At 42.5% G+C, this 25,347-nt stretch overlaps 1 protein-coding gene across 2 annotated transcripts in view; it reads left to right on the top strand.

Moving 5' to 3' along the window:
- LOC126354714 (diuretic hormone receptor-like) overlaps positions 1 to 25,347 on the top strand; it is a 1,166,839-nt gene that overhangs the window by 1,120,072 nt on the left and 21,420 nt on the right. For both annotated transcript variants that reach the window (XM_050004564.1, XM_050004563.1), the window contains exons 12-13: positions 14,814 to 14,999; positions 16,970 to 17,136. In XM_050004564.1, coding sequence (XP_049860521.1) covers positions 14,814 to 14,999; positions 16,970 to 17,136 — 353 coding nt within the window. The remainder of the gene's footprint in view (positions 1 to 14,813; positions 15,000 to 16,969; positions 17,137 to 25,347) is intronic.

The following is a 25,347-nucleotide window of genomic DNA, read 5'->3' as shown; positions in this document are numbered from 1 at the left end:
GTCGTTCTAGGTCTTCCCCAGTCGCGAGTCATAGGCTGGAATGTTCCGTGCTCCCTATGACGCCGATCAATTGCTTCGAACGTCTTCCTGTCGGGACACCTTCGTTCTAGAAATCTGTCTCGATACAAGCGTACCACACCACGACTATTGCCCCGTGCTAATCCATACATCAAATGGGCATCTGCCAACTCCGCATTTGTAAACATTGCACTGACTGCAAAACCACGTTCGTGATGAACACTAACCTGTTGATGCTACGTACTGATATGCTTGATGCTAGTACTGTAGAGCAATGAGTCGCATGTCAACACAAGCACCGAAGTCAACATTACCTTCCTTCAATTGGGCAACTGGCGGTGAATCGAAGACGTACAGTACATACTGACAAAACTAAAATGGGCTCTAATATGGAAATTAAGCGTTTCCGCTCACATGTCCACATAACATCTTTTCTTTATTTGTGTGTGAGGAATGTTTCCTGAAACTTTGGCCGTACCTTTTTGTAATACCCTGTGTAAGCAGTAAATTGCATTAAGATCAGTTACTGAATGTTGAATAGCATGGGGCCTCAATATCTCTGTAGCTAGACTTTCTCTTTTGATTTTATCGACGAACACTTGAAGCTGTACGTCAATTAACATAAACAATGTTATTCATTTTCACAATGAAGTCTATACTGTTGGAGGATAAATCATGTTTCACAGTACGGGATGTTAAGGCTAGTAATTGTGAGTAAGGCTGTTTCCAGACTGAGAATCACTGGAAGATAATCCTTAAGAAGTCTATTACACCAACAAAAGAAGTAACTTACATGTCACTCATTCGACCAATACCTTAATATTGCTTGCCAACATGAAATCCGTACCAGACCTGACTAATAAAGAAAGTAGAGAAGACCCGAAGAATATCAGCACTTTTGTTACAGGTTCATTTGAGGAGTGCAAAAGCGTCACAGAAGTGCCCAGCCAGTTCCAGTGGCAGACGCTGTTGGTGATGCATTCTGTTTCACGCTGTGGTCTACTGCTTAACTTCCGACATCGTACTTTGCACAAGAGTCAACCAATATATTGCTTTCTCCTACATATATCACGTGAGAGGAACATAATGATCAAAGTAGGGAAGTCGGGCCCACACGCTGGCTTACCAGCAATCTTTCTTCGCACCAACCATACCGGACTTAAAAGGAAACGGAGAAGTTAAACTGAGTGATACACAAGGTACCCTCCACCACATACCACAGAGTGGCCTGCGGAGTACGGTTGTATTGAGTGGATATCAATAAACTGCAGCTTCTCACGGAGGTTCAGTGCTAGCTGTAATTATCGTGTGGTAGGGAAACGTGGAAGATATGAAAGTGCGTTAATGTGTAACCGACTTAAGCTGAGAAAAAATAGTTTCTGTTTTTGTCACCAGGTGCAACTCTGGCGATATACAGAATTTCGTCTAAGGCGCTGCAGTCATGGACTGTGCGGCTGGTCCCGGCGGAGATTCGAGTCCTCCCTCGCCCTCGGGCATGGGTGTGTGTGTTCGTCCTTAGGATAACTTAGGTTAAGTAGTGTGTAGACTTAGGGACTGATGACCTTAGCAGTTATGTACCATAAGATTTCACACACATCTGAACACTTTGAACAGAATTTCGTCTATGCCTTGTTGCTCATAATAAAATAAACATTAAGCCTTTCTCAGTTGTTTGACCTTTTCTGCCCACGTCCCGATCCTAATCAGTTGAATATGAAAACATATTTATGCGTCTGTGCGACATTCACAGCGCCATATTTACACTTTGTAACCAATACTGGGACTACTTCTATTCCAGCGTGAGTCAGTTCCGCTTTATGGTATTTTATAAACTTTCGCTGCCGTACGATGATGACAGCCCACGCTGGAACTGTCTGAGTAGCGCCTGCGCTTTATTCGTAACCACCCGGGAGGCGTAGATGTATCACAGTTGCGGCACTTTATATATATGCTCCAAAAGACCTTTTCACATATGCAGCATTCTTGTACACAAACTGAGTGGTTCTTAGCCAACATATTTACTAGTAATCTCTGAGAACTGTGTTGCCCTTACCGGGGGTAGAGAGTGATTTTCATTGCCCATCACATATTTTGTTTCATTGTTCTCCAAACATATAATCCTGGTAAACAACAATGCATGTGAAAATTTGATTGTTCTCTGGTAACTGTAGGAAACATTTGAATCGAAAGTGAGTTGTTTTCAACTGAAACGAAGTAACGATGCTAGACATTAGCCTGCACTAATAAGCATCAAACAAACAAAAAATTTTGAAACACGTTTTCACTTCGGCTTTCTTGAAACTGATTCAACTGGTATCTGGATCCGGTCTCTGTATAGCTTTCCGGTGATTGTCGTAATCAAGCTATTTTCAGACTATGTAGGCGTACAATCTTTTAAGATATCTGTCTTTTTTTACATGTGGCAAAGAATAAATGCGAATCAATACACAAGAAATACGAAGGGAATATCTCAGAGGTTGACAGCATGACAATCTGTAACACGTATTACTGAATTGGTGCTTCATTGGAAACATGAAGTGGACCCTGGAGCGTTGTTGACATCAGTAATTTGAATTGTTGGCAGACTTTCTTCTTGCATGTACAGTATTGTCAATCCGCTACCAGTTTATTACGACAGAATAACCTCTAGTCTACTGTATGCGATTCCCAATGAGCGCACAATATTGACCATCAACCAGCATCATTCCTAGCTTTATCTAACATCAAGAAATTTAGAAATAAGCATGGGGCTTTGGACAGGTAGGAAAATCCCCAACCTAATCAATCTAAAATTTATTCATATAAAATTTACTTTTTCTCAGGAACTATTGAGACTAAAAATTTGATAAAAACATGACCTATAGTTTACACATTTCTAACGACAAGGGATTTCTAAAAGTAGTTTTAAGATAGTAATTGTTTTGTATAAAAAGGTCATAATTTTTTTTAAAAAACCTGTGCACGTTTTTCTGTGTAAGGCTCTAACTTGTCTGAGCCTTACTCAAATGTGTACATCCTGTGATTTGGAACAAATTGTTCCAAGTAGAAGCTGAGAAAAGTAGATTTTATTCTTAAGAAATGCAAATTTTGGGGACCAACAATCAAAGCTGTTAATGCATCTCATGACGGGTTCTCTGCATTCTCTTCCATCTCACTTTGCCGTTTTGTTTTTCGTGCTTGTCTGCGATGTCTTGCCTTGTTTAGAGGTCGGTAACACTTCCTTTTGATACCCTAAGACTCTCTTTATCTAACTTTAACATTTGCTTCTCTGTAAAACGACCAATGTTTCCTATCAGTCTTTTCAGGAGTTAGTAGCTTGTAGTCTCCTTCACCGGACGTTACCACTGCATCACAGATCCCCGTCTGTAGTGTACTAATCAACACAAACACTGTCTTAGACACAGTGACGCATATTACTTTGTTGATGAACTCTCTAGGGTTCTGGGTGCTGCCATTAGGTAATTTCTTACATATTTATTTATTTATTTATTTATTTATTTATTTATTTAACCTGGCAAGATTAGGGCCATCAGGCCCTCTCTTACATCTAACCAGGCATTCTACTTATTTTACAGTCATATGTTTCAGTAGGCATGTTAAACTACATCTAATACAAAAAGTGAGATAAACAATTAGAAAGGTACACCTCGAATAATACATTATTGAAGAGAAAGATTTAAGATAGGAGTGCTGGCAGCAGGGAGTATGAGGGAGACTCATGGTGAAGCGAGGAGAAGAATAGAGAGACATGATGAAACATAATTAAGGAAAATATAAAGGAAAAGGAGACTGCGTGTCTAAATAAATCTTCGAGAGTTTCTTTCAAGGCATCCGCTATGGAAAAGTATTGCCGGTACGTGTATTTGCACCATGTATCATTCCCTAAAGGGTGTAGGCCATTAATGACTTCATTGTCTCTTGAACAAAGGTGAAACTAAACTGCCCACACAAATTTCCTCATACCTTCTACGCTTCTGTCTTTTTGTCTGATGGCGTGTGCATTTGTGCATTTAACTGACTTCCTGGAATATTCGGATTTCCTATTGTGCAGGTGACCCACGGTCCCATGTAATTCGAGTAAACGAAGTTCATTTTTTCTGATTAACTTCTCATGGTTGGGATTCACAGTCATATAATCTTTCTTAAAAGACATCACAGTCGCCGTTGACTGTATAAAATATTTTTGTTACTATTGCAATTTCGGCCTTATGGCCATTTTCAAGTGACACTGCAAAGTTACATTCTGTCAGGATACAGAGCTATCTGACATGAGTACATGTCGTTGTCATAATGCAACCTTTTGAGTGTGAGACTCATCAGATCTTGTGGGACTCTCACAGTCAAAAGGCTGAATTTTGACGACGACATGTACTCCCATGAACCATGGACCTTGCTGTTGGTGGGGAGCCGTAACGTAGGTACAACCACAACGGAGGGGTATCTGTTGAGAGGCCAGACAAACGTGTGGTTCCTGAAGAGGGGCAGCAGCCTTATCAGTAGTTGCAGGGGCAACAGTTTAGATGATTGACTGATCTGGCCTTGTAACAATAACCAAAACGGCCTTGCTGTGCTGGTACTGCGAACGGCTCAAAGCAAGGGGAAACTACGGCCGTATTTTTTCCCAAGGCCATGCAGCTTTACTGTATGATTAAAAGATGATGGTGTCCTCTTGGGTAAAATATTCCGGAGGTAAAATAGTCCCCCATTCGGATCTCCGAGCGGGGACTAATCAAGAGGATGCCGTTATCAGGAGAAAGAAAACAGGCGTTCTACGGATCGGAGCGTGGAATGTCAGATCCCTTAATCGGGCAGGTAGATTAGAAAATTTAAAAAGGGAAATAGATAGGTTAAAATTAGATATAGTGGGAATTAGTGAAGTTCGGTGGCAGGAGGAAAAAGACTTTTGGTCAGGTGACTACAAGGTTATAAACACAAAATCAAATAGGGGTAATGCAGGAGTAGGTTTAATAATGAATAGGAAAATAGGAATGCGGGTAAGCTACTACAAACAGCATAGTGAACGCATTATTGTGGCCAAGACAGATACGAAGCCCACACCTACTACAGTAGTACAAGTTTATATGCCAACTAGCTCTGCAGATGACAAAGAAATTGAAGCAATGTATGATGAAATAAAATAAATTATTCAGATAGTGAAGGGAGATGAAAATTTAATAGTCATGGGTGACTGGAATTCGAGTGTAGGAAAAGGGAGAGAGGGAAACGTAGTGAGTGTATATGGATTGGAGCTAAGAAATGAAAGAGGAAGCCACCTGGTAGAATTTTGTACAGAGCACAACTTAACTTTAGCTAACACTTGGTTTAAGAATCACGAAAGAAGGTTGTATACATGGAAGTACCCTGGAGATACTAAAAGGTATCAGATAGATTACATTATGGTAAGACAGAGATTTAGGAACCAGGTTTTAAATTGTAAGACATTTCCAGGGGCAGATCTGGACTCTGACCACAATCTGTTGCTTATGACCTGTAGATTCAAACTGAAGAAACTGCAAAAAGGTGGGACTTTTAGAAGATGGGACCTGGATAAACTGAAAGAACCAGAGGTTGTACAGAGTTGCAGGGAGAGCATAAGGGAACAATTGACAGGAATGAGGGAAAGAAATACAGTAGAAGAAGAATGGGTAACTTTGAGGGATGAAGTAGTGAAGGCAACAGAGGATCAAGTAGGTAAAAAGACGAGGGCTAGTGGAAATCGTTGTGTAATAGAACAAATATTGAAATTAATTGATGAAACGAGAAAATATAAAAATGCAATAAATGAACCAGGCAAAAACCAATACAAACGTCTCAGAAATGAGGTCGACAGGAAGTGCAAAATGGCTAAGCAGGAATGGCTAGAGGACAAATGTAAGGATGTAGAGGCTTATCTCACTAGGGGTAAGATAGATAATGCCTACAGGAAAATTAAAGAGACCTTTGGAGATAAGAGAACCACTTGTATGAACATCAAGTGCTCAGATGGAAACCCAGTTCTAAGAAAATAAGGGAAAGCAGAAAGGTGGGAGGAGTATATAGAGGGTGTATACAAGGGCGATGTACTTGAGGACAATATTATGGAAATGGAAGAGGATGTAGATCAAGATGAAATGGGAGATACGATACTGTGTGAAGAGTTTGACAGAGCACTGAAAGACCTGAGTCGAAACAAGGCCCCCGGAGTAGACAACATTCCATTGGAACTACTGCCGGCCTTGGGAGAGCTAGTCCTGACAAAACTCTACCATCTGGTGAGCAAGATGTATGAGACAGGCGAAATACCCTCAGACTTCAAGAAGAATATAATAATTCCAATCCCAAAGAAAGCAGGTGTTGACAGATGTGATAATTACCGAACTATCAGTTTAATAAGCCACAGTTGCAAGATACTAACACGAATTCTTTACAGACGAATGGATAAACTAGTAGAAGCCGACCTCGGGGATGATCAATTTGGATTCCGTAGAAATACTGGAACACGTGAGGCAATACTGACCTTACAACTTATCTCAGAAGAAATATTAAGGAAAGGCAAACCTACGTTTCTAGCATTTGTAGACTTAGAGAAAGCTTTTGACAATGTTGACTGGAATACTCTCTTTCAAATTCTAAGGTGGCAGAGGTAAAATACAGGGAGCGGAAGGCTATTTACAATTTGTACAGAAACCAGATGGCAGTTATAAGAGTCGAGGGACATGAAAGGGAAGCAGTGGTTTGGAAGGGAGTGAGACAGGGTTGTAGCCTCTCACCGATGTTATTCAATCTGTATATTGAGCAAGCAGTAAAGGAAACAAAAGAAAAATTCGGAGTAGGTATTAAAATCCATGGAGAAGAAATAAAAACTTTGAGGTTCGCCGATGACATTGTCATTCTGTCAGACACAGCAAAGGACTTGGAAGAGCAGTTGAATGGAATGGTCAGTGTCTTGAGAGGAGTATATAAGATGAACATCAACAAAAGCAAAACAAGGATAATGGAATGTAGTCGAATTAAGTCTGGTGATGCTGAGGGAATTAGATTAGGAAATGAGACACTTGAAGTAGTAAAGGAGTTTTGCTATTTGGGGAGCAAATTAACTGATGATGGTCGAAGTAGAGAGGATATATAATGTAGACTGGCAATGGCAAGGAAAGCGTTTCTGAAGAAGAGAAATTTGTTAACATCGAGTATAGATTTAAGTGTCAGAAAGTCATTTCTGAAAGTATTTGTATGGAGTGTAGCCTTGTATGGAAGTGAATCACGGACAATAAATAGTTTGGACAAGAAGAGAATAGAAGCTTTCGAAATGTGGTGCTACAGAAGAATGCTGAAGATTGGATGGGTAGATCGCATAACTAATGAGGAGGTATTGAACAGAATTGAGGAGGAGAGAAGTTTGTGGCACAACTTGACCAGAAGAAGGGATCGGTTGGTAGGACATGTTCTGAGGCATCAAGGGATCACCAATTTAGTATTGGAGGGCAGCGTGGAGGGTAAAAATCGTAGAGGGAGACCAAGAGATGAATACATCAAGCAGATTCAGAAGGATGTAGGTTGCAGTAGGTACTGGGAGATGAAGAAGCTTGCACAGGATAGAGTAGCATGGAGAGCTGCATCAAACCAGTCTCAGGACTGAAGACCACAACAACAACTATAACGTGTACTCATGTCAGATAGCTTTATATTCTGACAGAATGTAACTTTGCAGTGTTACTTGAAACTGGCCATAAGGCCGAAATTGCAATAGTAACAATAAACATTTTATACAGTCGACGGCGACTATGAAGTCTTTTAAGAAAGATTCATTTTTTCTGCTCTCGATACGACGCTCGCGACTGATTTGCGTGATTTAATCCACCTATCATCGTCGGCTGTGTAAAGTGCCCAAGCCATAGGATTATTTTTGTTAATGCTAGTTGCAGGAAGCCGAGTACTTCATAAATTCAGGACAATGAATTACGTTTACACTTTCACATTTGCGGTAAAACAATTTTGAGCCATAATTAATAATAATTTTACCAAGTACTTGTGAATAACGCTGCTTACGACAGTAGCTATCGTATTAATTCTGGCTACAGACAGCATATTTAGTGTGCACCCTAGTTGTTTATTACTTGTACAATAAATGGGTGGAGGACATAACAGGCGGCGGTAAACTGTGGATTGGGAATGCAGTGATGAGAAGTAAATGTATGGCATAGATACAGGGGATGACGAGATAGGGCCCTGCCTAGGACACAGACAAAGAGGCGGTGCAGAAACTGATCGAAAAAAGCAAAAACGAAAGGTAAATAATTAACCGGAGGAAGTACATGAGTACTTCTTCCTTTCTTCTACCTAGGAGAGCGAAATTTTTCACAGGCCCGTGACCTTTAGCGCACGCTTTTGTTACAGCTCCATGTCATCCAAAATGTACAATCCAACGATTCCTTACAAGCTATCGTCTATTTATAATGTGGATTATGTTGCACATAGCTGCCACTTACACAGCTTTCTTGTATTTAGTTGTTGCTGCTAACTCAGTACTGGATTGTAGGATGTCACAAATTTGGGGAATAGATGTTGAAGTAAATCTGCCGTTCGTCCGAAAGTTACCGGCTTCTGACGCTCTCTGACGACTGAGGACGGAAGCGAGACTGTGATAGAGGGTTCTGCTGTATTTGACAGAGTAATAAACGAAAAGGAAATTAGAAGATATTTATATTCGTTTCACCTAACTTAAATTTCCTGGCAGGAAACATCTAAAAGAAAAGCTGTGCCTCTCGTCTTGAAAAAATATGCAGCTCATTTTCGCGCCAAATATAGTAGAGGTATTGAGGCAGCGGAGGTCATTAACGAAATAGCTGCTTTCAGTTTCCACGTGCGAGAGGTATTGACGCGGCTTCGAATCTGGATAGTCTTTATAGGCTTTCTCAAAATATGGTTAAGACATATTTATAAAACTTCGAAAGTGCTTCGGATATACGCAACTGGCCATTGAAATTGTTACACCACGAAGATGACGTGCTACAACCACGAAATTTAACCGACAGGAAGAAGATGCTCTGATATGCAAATGATTACCTTTTCAGAGCATTCACACAAGGCTCGCCCCGGTGGCGACACCTAAAACGTGCTGACATGAGGAAAGTTTCCAACCGATTTCTCATACGCAAACAGCAGTTGACCGGCGTAGCCTGGTGAAACGTTGTTGTGATGCCTCGTTTAAGTAGCAGAAATGTGTACCATCACGTTTCCGACTTTGGTAAAGGTCGGATTGTGGCTTATCGCGATTGCGGTTTATCGTATCGCGACATTGTTGCTCACGTTGGCCGAGATCCAATGACTGTTAGCAGAATATTGAATCGGTGGTTTCAGGAGGGTAATACGGAACGCCTTGCCCGATCCCAACGGCCTCGTATCACTAGCAGTCGAGATGACTGGCATCTTATCCGCATGGCTGTAATGGATCGTGCAGCCACGTCTCGATCCCTGAGTCAACAGATGGCGACGTTTGCAAGACAAATCACAGACAGGAGCGCCTGCGATGGTGTACTCAACAACCAACCTGGGTGCATGAATGGCAAAACGTAATTTTTCGGATGAATCCAGGTTCTGTTTACAGCATCATGATGGTCGCATCCGTGTTTGGCGACATCGTGGTGAACGCAACATTGTAAGCACGTTTTCGTCATCGCCATACTGGCGTGTCACCCGGCGTGATGGTATGAGGTGACATTGGTTACAGTTTCGGTTACCTCTTGTTCGCATTGACGTCACTTTGAACAGTCGACGTTACATTTCAGGTGTGTTACGACCCGTGGCTCTACCCTTCATTCGATCCCTACAAAACCCCACATTTCAGCGGGATAATGCACGAGCGCATGTTGCAGGTCCTGTACGGGCCTTCATGGACACAGAACATGTTCGACTGCTGCCCTGGCCAGCACATTCCCCTGATCCCTCACCAACTGAAAACGTCTGGTCAATGGTGGCCAAGCAACTGGCTCGTCACAATACGCCAGTCACTACTCTTGATGAACTGTGGTATCGTGTTGAAGCTGCCTGGGGAGCTGTACCTGTACACGCCATCCACGCTCTGTTTGGCTCAATGCCCAGGCGTATCAAGACCGTTATTACGCCCAGAGGTGGTTGTTCTGGGTACTGATTTCTCAGAATCTATGCACCCAAACTGCGTGAAAATGTAATCACATCTCAGTTCTAGTACAATATATTTGTCCAATGAATACCCGTTTATCATCTGCATTTCTTCTCGGTGTAGCAATTTTAATGGCCAGTAATGTATTTACGATAATCCAGTGACTCCAGCATCTTGTGAAGTTAACAGATCAGAGATGATAAAAAGCTTTTTCAGGTCAAATATGGATGAAAACAGAGGTTTTTAACTATCTCATCTATAGAAGACGCCACAGATGTGAAACTGAGTTCTGTTTTATAATGAATGAGTTTGCTTCACTGGAAGCAAAGGAAATGTACAGAGTAGAACATATTTTCACAACTGTTGCTCACAGCTCTTTCTGATTTTTCCAATTAATTGTTTATGTACTGTTAGTAATTGACGAAAAGCTCATAAAATCCGTTCTTCACTAAACATCACAGTAAAGTTTGTATACAATACTAGCCATAAATCAAAATGTTATTTCACTTCCAATTCTTTTAGAAAGTTTTGGGGAGGCGAAGCACTGGCATTTCTCTCAGGGGCGTAGGGTCAGTACGTTACGGCCCTCGAACAATCGATTGGAGCAAGCAAAGGGACGTTACTTATATATATGTAAACTGATCGAACAAAAACTGCTCACCTCCAGACAAGCCATTACAACCATCATTTACTACCGTTTCATTCCAGCAATGGACGTAAACGCCTGGATTTGGCTAGGCAGTGAGTCAACAAGATTGTGCAGGTACGTCATATCCAGGATAAGCCACTCGAGGAGGATTTGAGAGCGCAGTCCACCAAATTTAGGTATACTGATGTCGCCGCTTTACCCGCCGTTCCAAAACGTCCCACAGATTTTTTATGGGGTTTAAGGGATGTAATTTTTTAAGCTAGTCGAGACGTAATAGGGGGTCGGGGGGTGGGGGGTGGGGGGGGGAAGTGTTTAGAAAACCAGTCATATATTCTTCCAGCCAGATGAACTTTGCTGTTGTCTTCTGTATGTGCCTGTGCTAGCAATGCTATCTTAGAGGTGACCGACTCCAAAAGTTAACTGCATCTATTTCCGTAATGTTCTGTCGCTAACTATGTGTCGTACATTGACAATTTTGCAGGTAAATTCAGTGGTACATGTGGATACACTCCACAAAATGAGTTACTAATAAAGTAACTAGTAAAGAAATAATAAATTATTATGTCATGCCTAATGCGGCAGTTTTACTGCTAGAACAGAGATAACGAAGTAAGAGATAAACTCTCTTCCTCTTATCATTTTGTGGAGGGTTCCAGCAAAATATCTGAGGGAAAAAGTTTCGTAGAGATCAGAAATTACGGCTAAAGTCAGTTGCAAGTGACTAAGCGCTCTCATTCTCAAACACTGGATGAATAAAACCAGAGTATCTCTACGTCATGGACTACCGTAACAGCGTTGATTCAGACCGATCCGTTAGTTTAGGATTGATGTTTGGTTGTTTGGAGGAAGAGACAAAACATCAAGGTCATCGGTCTCATCGGATTAAGAAGGACGGGGAAGGAAGTCGGCCGTGCCCTTTCAGAGGAACCATCCCGGCATTTGCCTGGAGCGATTTAGGGAAAAACCTAAATCCGGATGGCCGGACGCGAGATTGAAGCGTCGTCCTCTTCAATGCGAGTCCAGGGTGCTAACCATTGCGCCACGACACGCGGTTTGGTTTAGGGGGAGATGTGGAACATATACACAGACATACGTTCTTATAATAGGCATGGAGTCCCTCTCGTGACAACTCTTCGAAAGATGATTGAGAACCTATTGGCTGTAAATGATCTTCCCGTAGTGGGGAACCTCAGTCATACAGGTTTTGGAAGAAATTTCGCCATTTGACTGTTAACTGTTTCCTTATTTTATACAGTAATGATTTAGGGCTTATCGCCACTTTCAAGATTGCAATGAAATGTCGAAATACGAGGGCCGTCCACAAAGTAAATTACTTTTGTATTTCTATCCACGGCAGCGCTGCGATCGCAGTTCCTAGCATGCGCTGCAGTTACTCTGATACAAAGAGAAGACATGTACGCCATTTTCAGATCGTTGCTACCGACGTGTGCTTTATAATGTCAGCCGTAATTGAAAATCCCACCGTGTGTGAAATCAAATCTGTGCTTCGCTTTGTAAATGCAAAGAAAGTTAAACCAAAGGAAATTCATCGGAAATTCTGTGAGGTTTACGGACAAAATGCTTTGAGTGATTCAATGGTTAGAAGATCGGTCAGACTGTTCAATAAAGGACGTGATCAACTGCACGACGAAGGACGAAGTGGACGCCCGTTTATGGTTACTGATGAACTGGTTCACACAATTGAAGAGAAGATTAAGCACAACCGTAAATTTACACTTAGTGCCCTTGCCATGGAAGTTCCGCAAATCTCAGGATAACTAAGCCATGAAACTGTTACCGAAAAACTGAAATTTCGAAAACTTTGTTCATGATGGGTACCCAAAATTCTTACTGAACAACACACAAAACAACTGATGGGCAGTGCACTCCAGTTTTTGACACGCTACAATGACGAAGTCGACGGTTTTCTCTCTCGGATAATCACGGGGGATGAAACTGTGGTATCGTAGGACATCCCTGAAACAAAACGGCAATCAATGGAATTGAGACACACTTTATCTCCTCCGGAGATTAACCCTAAGCAAATCTTGACACCTCGAAAAGCCATGTCCACCGTTTTTTGGGACAGAAAAGACATTTTTCTGATTGCTTTCTCATCACGAGGCCAAGTAATCAATGCACGAGGTTGCTGCGAGACTATTAAGAAATTGCGCCACGCAATACAGAACAAGCGGCGAGGATTACTGCCAAAAGTTTTTTTCTTCTCCTACGCTAATGCCCGACTTCACACGGCGAATGTGACCAAACAACTCTCACGGGAATTTCATTCGGACGCGTTTGATATCGTCCGTATAGCCCGGACCCCGCTCCTAGCGACTTTTCATCTCTTCTTACACCTAAAATCTGTCTTTGGTGGTCAACACTTCAACGATGATGACGAGCTGAAAGAACATGTTACTACATGGTTGAATACACAGGCGGCAACCATCTATGAAGAAGGAATGCAGAAACTTGTGCCACGCTATGACAAGTGCCTACAAAATTTCGGAAGCATGTAGAAAAGTAGTTTAGTGGGTGTAGATTTATGTACAATAAATATTTTTTCTCTATCTGTACACGTTTGTTTTATGTAACCAAACGGATCTTACTTTGTGGACATGCCTTGTATGACTGACCAGTCTGTAGTCACGTCATAGATAGGTCAAACATATTCAGCATTCCAAACTGCACTTGGGAATGGCTATAAAGCAGAAGCCATGACTGTGTAAAACAAATAAACAGTTAACAGTAAAATGGAGGCTATTTCCTTCAAAGAAATATTGGCTGTTAGGTGTCTCCTGAGTTGAGCACGAAGCTGACATCTCAGAAAGGCGTTTCTCCACGTGCTGATAAAGTCGCGAAATAACCAAAACAGCGAGAAAACAAAGCGACAGTTGGTTTTTGTTATGGGTTAAGGTACAAACTGTAATATTTCCGTTGCAGTCAACTGCCAGGCAAAAAATGTTAAGCACCCAGACAATATGGCCAAATGTCGTACACGAGCACACCGTCGTCAGGATGTAAATGGTTGGATTTGCAATTGTCTGAGGCAGTAAGACGGCCACCAGAGTGCGTTAGTGTGTTGTTCCCAGGCCCGGTAGGGTGTACGATGGGCATGAAGATCGTCAGATGCTGAGTGTGAAGGAAACGGAGATCCCTCTTACCATCGGCAGCGCCTTGGGAGAATTCCCACCCTTCCATCGTTATCGTCACCTAACAGAGTTTCAAAGGAGCTTCATTGAGAGTTCGCAAAATCGTGCAATTTTCAGATTCGTTGGGCATTGGAATGTGACAGTGATCCTTTGTTTTACTGCATCAGAACTTGAGGGGCACAGCCTTACTCGTCGTCAACTGTTGACTAGGTCTTCGACTGCCAACCCAGAACCCAAAATGAACTCCTCTCAGCATTCCGTATCGTTCTGCACCATTCGTCCGAGGCTAACTGCAGCCGGTCTGTGGAATTACCACCTCATTCGTAGGCTTCCGTTTACACCAAAACAAAAACGGCTGCGTTTAGATTGGTTCCGTGATCCAGGATCATGGGCAATAAAATGATGTCGCATTCTGTTCTGCAATGAATCACAGTCCTGTACTATCCTGGATGGCCATCGGCGACAAGTATGGCAGTGTCTGGAGGGAGGCCTCACGCTTCCAACCGTTTGGTGAGGCACAGTGGTATTACCCGTGGCATAACTGTGTGGGGACCGTCAGCTATGACTTCATGTCATGGTACGTCACGTACCTCTTTCCCCACATGTAAAAATTACAGTGGTGCCATTTTTAAACAGAATAATGCCTGTCCACATGCGCCACCTGAACTCTCTGCGTGATGTTGATGTTCCCTCCTTGTGCTAGTTTACACTTTTTGTCAAGACATTTATTGTATATCTACCAGCACACGCAATAACAACGAACTCACACTGTCATGAATCATACTAAAGAAATGGTTAAATATAAATTTCAGTGAGAAAGTAAAGGGAAAAGTAAAAACTGTTCACAAAAACACTTTCAAACACGGTCTGTCGACAGGTGCTGATCACGAAGCTGCGCTCGGCCAACACGGTGGAGACTCAGCAGTACCGCAAGGCGACCAAAGCTTTGCTGGTGCTGATCCCGCTGTTGGGCATCACCTACATCCTCATGATCGCCGGGCCCACAGAGGGCTTCTCAGCCGAAATATACCTCTACCTCAGGGCCGTGCTGCTCTCCACACAGGTACGCCCACAGCTCACCATGTGTGCTCCTCTTATTCACTGTCTGTCTCGTCAAACGGGTACCAAAATCTAAAACCTCGATTGATCAAGTAGTTTGTCACTTTCTTCCATCCTCGTCTGGTATGTGCTGATCTTCTGTATCTGTAGGTAGTTACTACAAATAATTTCACGAGACGTATGTTTTATGTGCTGCTCCATGTTTTAGATACTACTCTTGTCATAGTCTGTCGACCCAAATTTTCCCGCCAGATGCTCCTTCTACATCTACAGATGTACTCCGCAAGCCGCTTCAAAATTTGTGGTGGAAGGTACTTTATGTACCACTTTCATATATCTCTTCATCTGCACCAGTTACGAGTGATGCACAGAGAAAACAACTTCTGGTAATTCTCTGTACGAATATCAATAAAGAATTGCTTTTACGAACCTAGCACGCTCTGAGAAAAAAGGACATGCCACGAAGGAATTACCAGAATGGTACTGAAACTGGTACATTTAATTTACATGTGCAGACAAACAAATGATTACAATTTCAAAAAAAATTGATGATTTTTTCATGAGAATTAGCTTCGCACATTGGGCAAGTCAGTAACTCATGTAACTCATTCGTCCACTTCTGGCCTTTATGCAAGGAGCTATTTGGCTGGGCATTGATTGACAGAGTTTTTGGATCTCATTCTGGGGGATATATTGCCAAGTTATTTTCAACTGGCGCCTCAGATCGTCAAAATACTGAACTGGTTGGAGGACCCTGCCCTTAGTAGTATTTCAGTTGGAGGATCCGATGATCGTTCTGGCCAAGGTTAATCTGTATCATACTAAATTGCTTATTATTAGTATTATTGTGCTCTCCAGTCCGAAGAGTGGTTTGATGCAGCTGTTCATAATACTCTATTCCGTGCAAGCCTCTTCATCTTCAAGTAACTAGTGCTGCCTACATCCTTCTAAACTGCCTACTGTTCCATATCATGGTCTCTCTCTACAATTTTAATACACCATGCTTCCGCCCAGTACTAAACTTGTGTTTCCTTGATGGCTCAGACTGTGTCCTACCAACCGATCCCTTCTTCCAGTCAGGTTGTGCCACAAATTTCTCTTCTCCCCAATGCTATACAGTGCCTCCTCATTCTTCTGTAGCATCACATTTCAAAATCTTCTGTCTGTTCTTATCTAAACAGTTTCTCGTCCACGTTTCACCTCCATACATGGCTACAATCGATATAAATTCTTTCAGAAAAGACTTCGCCACACTTCGAACTGCATTCAGTGTTAGAAAATTTCTCTTCTTCAGCAACACCTTTCTTGCCACAACTGCTACTTTAAGTGTTTCATTTTCTAATCTAATTCACCCAGCCTTACCTGATTTAATTCGACTACATTCTATTTCCACATTTTGCACTTGTTCACATTAGTTTTGTATCCTCCTTTCAAGTCACCATCCACTCCGTTCAACTGCTTTTCGAAGTCCTTTCCTATATCTGACAGGATTACGGTGTCGTTGGCAAACCTAGAAGTTTTTATTTCTTCTCCTTTGACTATAATTAATACTCCCGATCTATCTTTTGTTTTCTTTACTGCTTGCATCCGGGGTAGGCTACAACTCTGTCTCACTTCCTTCTTAACCACTGCATCCCTTTCGCGCCCCTCGATTCGTATAACTGCCATCTGGTTTCTGTGCAAATTTCGCTCCATGTATTTTACCCCTACGACCTTCAGAATTTGAAACAGAGTACTCTAGTCAACTTTGTCAAAAGCTTTCTCTATGTCTACAAATGGTATAAACGTAGGTTTGCCTTTCCTTAACCAGTCTTCCATGAGAAGTCGTGGAGACAGCATTGCCTCGCGTGTTCCTACGTTTCTCTGCAATCTAAACTGATCTTCCCCGAGGTTGGCTTCTGTCAGATTTTCCGATCTTCTGTAAGGAATTTGTGTCAGTATTTTGTTACGACTGAATTTTGTATTTGTGTGCAGGGCTTCACGGTGGCGCTATTCTACTGCTTCCTGAACTCGGAGGTGCAGAACACTGTGCGGCATCACCTGGAGCGCTGGAAGACGGCGCGCACGGTGGGCGGCTCCAGGCGCTACACGCGCAACTACAGCCGCGACTGGTCGCCGCGCTCGCGGACAGAGAGCATCCGGTAAGCGGGCGAGACGTCTCCAGTAGCAGGCGCTGGCGTCAGATGCTGCTGGCTGCTCACGCTAAACACCAAACAGCGTCACGAGTAGGGTTAACTGACACTTAAGAGGGAGGACCCAAACATAAAGCAGCTCATTTGGAGCGAGCGGAACGCGCTGTAGGGATACGCGCTTCTGCTTAAGTGCCTAGACTGCACATTGTTGTAATTCAGTTGACTGATTCACATCTGGAAGAGATGTTATTACGAATGGAATGATTCATGCTTGAAATAATATCGTAAGCTGTGGCTCACGTCAGACACTTTTCAACAGTACTCTTTCTGCCACGGATGCTAGTCCAGCAAAATATTCAGGAACTAGGAGAAAGTTACTGTGGAAGTGACATTGTTAGGGTGGGTTATGAATCATTACTGCATACTTCATTCTGTTCCGGCTTTAAACTCTGACACTGCTCACAGTTTTAGTTAGTCACAAAGATTAAAAACAGCGCACATTTTGCCGCAGAATGAATGACCATGACTGAAAAAAAAAGTTTGAGATTTTCCTACATTCAATTAACTTCTAACTCATCAATCATGTTGTCGTAGTTGTAACTAGGAACCGAGCGAGGTGGCGCAGTGGTTAGCACACTGGACTCGCATTCGGGAGGACGACGGTTCAGTCCCGTCTCCGGCCATCCTGATTTAGGTATTCCGTGATTTCCCTAAATCGTTTCAGGTTCCTTTCAAAGGGCACGGCCGATTTCCTTCCCGATCCTTCCCTAACCCGAGCTTGCGCTCCGTCTCTAATGACCTCTCGATGGGACGTTAAACACTAACCACCACCACCACCTGTAACGAGGAAGAGTGGACGATTTCTAACTGATGCAGTGTCATGGTTGAATCAGTGTTCTAAAGTGTATATTTCAACTGAAGCTGATGACCCACGTCACGTGTCGAGAGACAGAACTACAATTCTATACAGGGTCTCCCAGATGTTCGGTATTAATCGCTGTGGCACGAACCATCATCTGAAGCAAAAATGTATACCAAACATGGATTCTAAAACGGACACATTACGAGTTCTGAGCACTTCGTCGCCTTCGATACTGTGTAAGAAATCCGTTTGTCTGCAAGCTCTTTGCTTTCTATACTTTTGTAGGAGGTACTGTGGATCAAAACAAGAGAAACTTGTCAAGTAAACATGGGCTTTAATATGTACACCTTAAGAGCTGTTATCTCTTGTTTTGTAGAATAGGTGTGTTTCATATTAGTCCTCATAGTACCTCAGAGAGCATGTTTACTGGACATTTTTTTCTACTTTTGATCCATTCTACCACTTCTCAAAATTTGGAAACCAAAGTGCTTGCAGCAAAAGACTAACAAACAAGTATTCTAAAGTGCAAAACTTAAGAGTTCTGAGCTCACAAAATCGAGGATTAAGCAGTCCTCAATAACTCTTGAGGTACGCAGTTTACAGCCCATGTTTACTAAACATTTTGTATCGAATGATCGTTCCTGCCATATGCATGTATATTGACCATTCCTCCTGGGACACACTGCATACGATACAGATAAAAAACAATAAAAATTGCAGACGCATATTGATTCAACCCAATTTCTTTCCCTACCCTATCACTTATCCCGTCTTTCGAGGTCCTCTGTTTTCCATGATTTGACAATTTTATTTTCATTTTTACTTTATGGCTTTATGGTTTTCTCTCACCACATCTGTCAGTTACGAAGGGACGGTAAAGCTCCATATAAGGAACATATGGACATTCATTGCTCCTGCTTTTACCGTATTGAAGTTTTAGACGGTATGGTATACTGCTGGTACGTTGAGGGATGAGGTGTGAGTGAAACAATGCCACAGTGATATGCTGTGAACTGCAGTTTTAGAGGCCAGGATGGAGGACAACTTCATCGTGTTCTTGCTGGAAGGAGAAGGAGAGAGAGAGAAATAGCAATATGATTTCTTCTGTGTGATCTTTAATCATCTTAAGTTTCATCATCTGGCAAAAGTATCGTACATTCTTGAGGCGTATATACTTTTCATTTGTTTTCACTCAAAACATCATGACGTGTGAAAGAGCCAGCAGACCTAGTAATCCTTTTGTTTCATAGTTGATGTGAAAGAGAGGCGCATTATTTCTCATTCGGTCATTTGTTTTTAATGTGTCGTTACAGTTAATACAGAGAAGATGGTAAGAAAACCAGACAAGCAAAGTTTTTTTGTAACAAAGAATCGATTACAGATATTTTACCGCTGTTTTCATACTGTACTGTGCAATTTCAAACGCCAATATTCCTTACAGCGTGTACGACAATGAAGGTTTTTTCTTATAAATCAAACAGAACGAAACTTAAACGCTGTGGTGTTAGTGCATGTGCACCTTAATTGCACATCAATATTTACAAACACTGCAAATTTAGAACTTACTTGAAGTAAAAAACGCTTAATTATGCCTTAGAAACGATAACAGTAATATTGCTCGTTTTAATATTTAATATACATGCGTATTTATTTATTTCATTTCACCTTCGTGTTTTCAGAACCTAAGTACATTGTTATGGATTCGACGTAGTAGACTGCTTTATCAAAAGTACCCGGACACCCCTATTTAATGTGGAACTAAGCGCTTGATGGCACGAGAAGCAGATTCGCCAGTGCAGAAGAAGGGGGGGAGTATTGTTTTCTTAGTAGGGAAGTGATAACAGCAGAATGAATCGGTCAAGAAATGCCATCCATTCTACGCCAGAGCCGAAAACAAAGAAGTTAGTGACATGTGAAGCTGGGGCTTGTAGCGAAGTAGACTCTTTGATTCATCACAAAGGCGTTTCATTGGGTTCAAGTCTAGTCTATGAGCAGCCGAAATCATTTCAGGAATTTTACTGGCCAGAAGCCACAGCCTCACAGATGATGCGTTATAACAAGGTGTACATCGAATTATACAGTCTTCGTCTTTGAACAATTCCTCGACTCCACGTGGTACACAGTGCTATAAAACGTGTTGGTTTTCTTCTGAATTTAGTGTTTTCTTAAGGTCAGTAAGAGGATCATATTCTAAACATGAAAACTACCCCTGTAATGTAAAACCACCTCCTCCTCATTTCATCGTTGGCACTATACATGGTGCGAGGTAATGGTTTCCAAACACAAACACGTCTACCGCATTGCCATGGAGTGTAGAGAGGTACTAAATTATACATTTAGAGTCACCCACTGTCCAGTGACGTCACCCTCTACATCACCTGAAGGTCTCTTAGCGTTAACAGTATAAATTTGTTGGCTGGTGAGAAGTTGCTCGACCACGTTACACAATTCTCTTTAACCCCCTTCACACAGTTCGTATGCTGGTGGAGGTGCTGGCGGCTATTTGGGACGCACTAATGACTCCTTCTGCCGATTTCAAGAGATTTGTTTTTCTTTTTTGAAACTGCAGTCGACTACATTCTGCAGTCGCCACCTGTCAGAAAATGAGGTCTGTCAGGTCTTGACTTAGCAGTGGTCGTTCCACATCACAACCACACCACCAACAGTCGACTTAGGGAAGCAGTAGATGGGCTGAAATCTCCCTGATGAATCTCGTACGCGGGTGACATCCAGCGACTGGTCCACGTTCGAAGTCACTGAGCTCACGTGACCGACAAATCCTACGGTAACCGTTTCTCTACTGAGAACACAGTACTTCTCGTCTCACTTCATACTGCCGGCTATGCCTATTGTGACATCTAGTCCCCAATGCTTATGAGTCCCCGAATACATTTTGCCGGACAGTGGGTGCATTCCATTCTACGAAATGTGCGTCTATCAGAGTTGAGAAACGGGGACACGACTTGTTGATCTAAAGTTCACTCTTCGATCGCGAACTTCAGCGCATGCAATGTAAGGGGGCCTCTGCACAGAACACATTATCATTATGAGCGTTTGACGAGTCCACCCTGGTGTTCCATAGGGGTGGCTGCTTCAGCGTCCCATTTCCTGACGAACAGCAGGACCGTTCTTGTTGCTATCTCGTTGCTTCAGAGAATGTTAGTGCAGTCCTTGTGCTCCATAGGTGACCACGTCATTAATTTTTTTTTATCAGAACACTGCTTTAGTCCTCTTGGTCTTTATCATGATATTGGATAGCAAAGTATAGTCCGATTGGGAGCTAAGATTACCTATTACCAATCTTGCTCACTTTATTATTCCAGCACGCCCTGCAATCTCATCCGTTTGAACTTAGTTTCTCGAACTGCTGCAGCTATTGCTTGAAGTTAAAGTACAAAATCCAATATCCATTTCTGGAAATAAATGCGATGCTTTTGATAAACGCAGTATCGTATATTGCTTGCTTTGATTATGCGATACAAAAGCGCTTTATCATTCTGGACGACACAATTATGTTATGTATCGTATATTGCCTGCTTTGATTATGCGATACAAAAGCACTTTATCTTTCTCGACCACACAATTATGTTGACGCCATACGCATTGTCACCGCTGCTCTTTCTGTGTGGCTTGCACGACATGTCCAAGGCAGAAATGAACGACACGGAATGAACCGACCGACCTGCAGGTGCCGCGAAAGTGGTACGGTGTTTATCGTCGTCCTGGCTTTCAGATACGCTGCGTATATCCATTTTGTGACACATGAGCATAAATAAAAATACCTGCAAATAACATTTTATCCAATTAATTACGAAAGTAGTGTTTGTCATCATACGTCATTTTGTAAAACCGTTGTCCAACACATCTTTTCCCCAAGTAATATGTTATACTACAAGAGGCAAACAAACAGGCAAAAATATTTTGAAAACATGTGCTACACTATGAGTACAATAAAGAGAACAAATAAGAAGGGGCAAAACATAGCTGCAAGTATTTCCGGGCCGGCCGGTGTGGCCGTGCGATTCTAGGCGCTACAGTCTGTAACTGCGTGACCACTACGGTCGCAGGTTCAAATCTTGCCTCGGGAATGGATATGTGTGATGCCCTTAGGTTAGTTAGGTGTACGTAGTTCTAAATTCTAGGGGACTGAAGACCTCAGAAGTTAAGTCACATAGTGCTCAGAGCCATTTGAACCATTTTTGAAGTATTTCCCGTAGTTTCACTACTTCAGAGCGATACTAAAGGAGATCAAAATGTCAATTTTACTCGATGTTACCGAACAATCTGCCAGGGAACGATGTTTTTTAATTTACCGTGTCAATATTGTAGTAAGCGATGATGGTTACCGCGTCGTATTATAAAGCCTTTATTGTTTTATCCTTCAGTAGGTGATAAGAACTTATTGCTTTTCCTTTCTTTATGCAAATATGATGAGTTTGAAGGTCCACAGTTGTCGAATTGTTGGCCGTAATGACACAATCTGTTAATAATGGCCGGCCGGAGTGACCGAGCGGTTCTAGGCGCTTTAGTCTGGAACGGTGCGACCGTTACGGTCGCACGTTGGAATCCTGCCTCGGGCATGGATGTGTGTGATGTCCTTAGTTAGGTTTAAGTAATTCTAAGTTCTAGGGGACTGATGACCTCATCTGTTAAGTCCCATAGTGCTCAGAGCCATTTTTTTCGTAATAATGTCTCTGCAAACTAAGTAGCTGCTGCTTACAATTTACGTGAAGTTTTCATTTGTCCAGAGGCTTCAGCTTTTCAATCCAGTTGCCCAACCGCGTGGTGGTGGTTGACAATAGAACCTCGACCACAACCATTATCCCGTACACAGTAGCGTTGTTTGCAATTATATCGGCCATTTATTTTGCCTACATTTACCTGATTGATCACAGTGCACCAGATCACTCGCCAATTCCAAGTTAGATAACAAGGAACATTAACCAGGTTGAAATACCTTGTCGATGTGAGTTCGAAAGATACCACGCCACTCACTAATCTCTGCTCATGGCTGATTACAGACCAAATCAAACTGTTTCGAGTTCTAGAACGACTAAGTCTGACGTTCCAGCCAACGACAAAGGTCGCTTCGTTCGAGCAGCTGCAGTATAATTTTGTACGCTGCATGGAAGTACGTCGAAATTAGCAAGAGGCGGTACAGTCAACAGAGTTACAGATCATTATGTATGATCATATGTATGATTCCTTGTGTGAGGTGTAATTACATGGTACTATACGGGACTTCTGACATTTGATGACCCGCTCCACCATTATGCGCAGCAGTTTGTTTGCCTACATCACGCTACAGGCGATCTGTACCTTGAGTATGATAATCCACCACATCATTGCTTCCGAACTGTGTCAGAAGAACTTGACGAACGCTCTGCGTACATTAGAGTAATTGCACGACTGCCCAGGTCAGCGGGCTATGGCTGTTGCATACTGTACGTTTTCGATACTGCTTAACGAATATTCCGTGAAACTCGAAGCACAGTTTCGTGCATCATGAAACGTTTGTTTAACCATAACGTTCTTTCCCCATATTCTGTTCGTGCCCGCTTTGAGGTGACTCGGTTGATTCCATACACCTCCAATGAGCTACCTCCACCCGGATTGGAGTAACGGAAATGTTACGCTCCTTACATTCGTGCTGACCCGGCTGGTTTCGTATTCCTCCAATTTCATGGCCTCAGCGGAGCAGGTCGTTAGTGGTACTGAGTACAGATCGCATATCTCATTCTTATGTTTAGTTTCCAGCATGAAATTCGTGTTTTCTCAGGGCTATGCCTAGTGGTAGTGCGACGTAGAACCTCCTTTCCTGCCTGTAATGGCCTACACGTAGCAGTGGCATGGCAATTCAGTTTGGAATTATTTTTATATGACAACGGTTTCAAATCTTATATTTCAGGTTTTAGTATTAAGGCCAGTACAGCCATGGTGACTGTCCATTGGTATGTAGGAGAGAAAACTCTGCTCAGGAAAAGCTCAGTGACGAGCACAGTCATCCTCACAACATAGCAGTTATGTGTACCTAATACATACACTACCAACTTACGTTACCTTTGCTGCAGTACATCTAACCTTAGTTCTTGTTGATCAGAAGAGGGACAACATCGAGCAAGACGTGCGAACATCCGATCTAGTAACTGCTCCCGCTATGTGTGAGAAGCGGTTTAACAGTGATGCACCGCATGGGCCGCAGAACTGTTTATGAATCTCGCCAATTCGCTAAACGTCGCCGCCCTCAGAAGCGGAAATGTATTTCTTGGTCCACACTACAAGTGTATATTGATAAGAACGATAATTACAGAAAAAGTGCCAGTTATTTCACTGATGTTATTGCCAGGGCAGAAATGACGTCCTGTTGTATTCATATTTCAGGCGTGTGTTAATGCGCGCCATGCCGTATTTTGAAGCTGCATTTATAGATATTGTTTTAGCGAACAGCAGATTTTCGTCTCTTAGAAGTTATCAAATGAAAGTAAATATAGACTACTGTACGATGATATAGTAATAATTCTATTTCCAAATACACTCGCTTGAATTGCCATTGAACAATTCTTAAATTGAACGTAGTGTAATATTTCTACCATTATTGTCATGAAAAAATGAAATGATTGTACGATGAGACACCGTCTGCGAAGGTTCTGCTGCCTTGTGCAAGTGTTTCTGTTTGACCACTTCCACAACTTTCACGTCTTTTTCATGAAGATGAGATGAAATGATTACGACGGGCCGGCCCCAGTGGCCGAGCGGTTCTAGGCGCTTCAGTCCGGAACCGCGCGACTGCTACGGTCGCAGGTTCGCATCCTGCGTCGGGCTTGCATGTGTGTGACGTCATTACGTTAGTTAGGTTTAAGTATTCTAAGTTATAGGGGACTGATGACCTCAGCTGTTAAGGCCCATAATGCTCAGAACTATTTGAACCATTTGATTACGACGACTCAAACACCCTGCGCCTGAGAGAAGAATGTGTCAAACAAGGTCGTGGATCGAAGCTATGAACCCACGAGCTGGAAGGAGGGGTGCTAGCAACTTGAACGCATGCTGTGGACAGTTACTTTAGTGAATCAATGCGGTTGAATTGGTGTTGGGGTGAGTCGGAGTATGTATGCCATGTTCAAGAAGTGCAGGTTCATAGTCATTTAAGTCGAGGCTATTTTCGTCGTCTATCACAGATCTCACAAGGAACTCCTTGAGTTGCAGGTCGCGAGTTCTGTTTTTAGCAAGGGCCACTTGAAAGAGTTGTGTTAACAGCTATGGCAGAAGAAATATTAAGTGTTTATGACTCACCATGTGCATCAGGAGGGTGCCTGAAAATGAGCGTCCGGGAGGAGCTGAGGGCAATATTCTATGGC

The sequence above is a fragment of the Schistocerca gregaria genome, chromosome 3, assembly GCF_023897955.1.
Source record: "Schistocerca gregaria isolate iqSchGreg1 chromosome 3, iqSchGreg1.2, whole genome shotgun sequence".
NCBI classification, from domain to species: Eukaryota; Metazoa; Arthropoda; class Insecta; order Orthoptera; family Acrididae; genus Schistocerca; species Schistocerca gregaria.
Note: the sequence above shows the minus strand (reverse complement) of the source record. Positions and strands in the feature narration are given on the sequence as shown.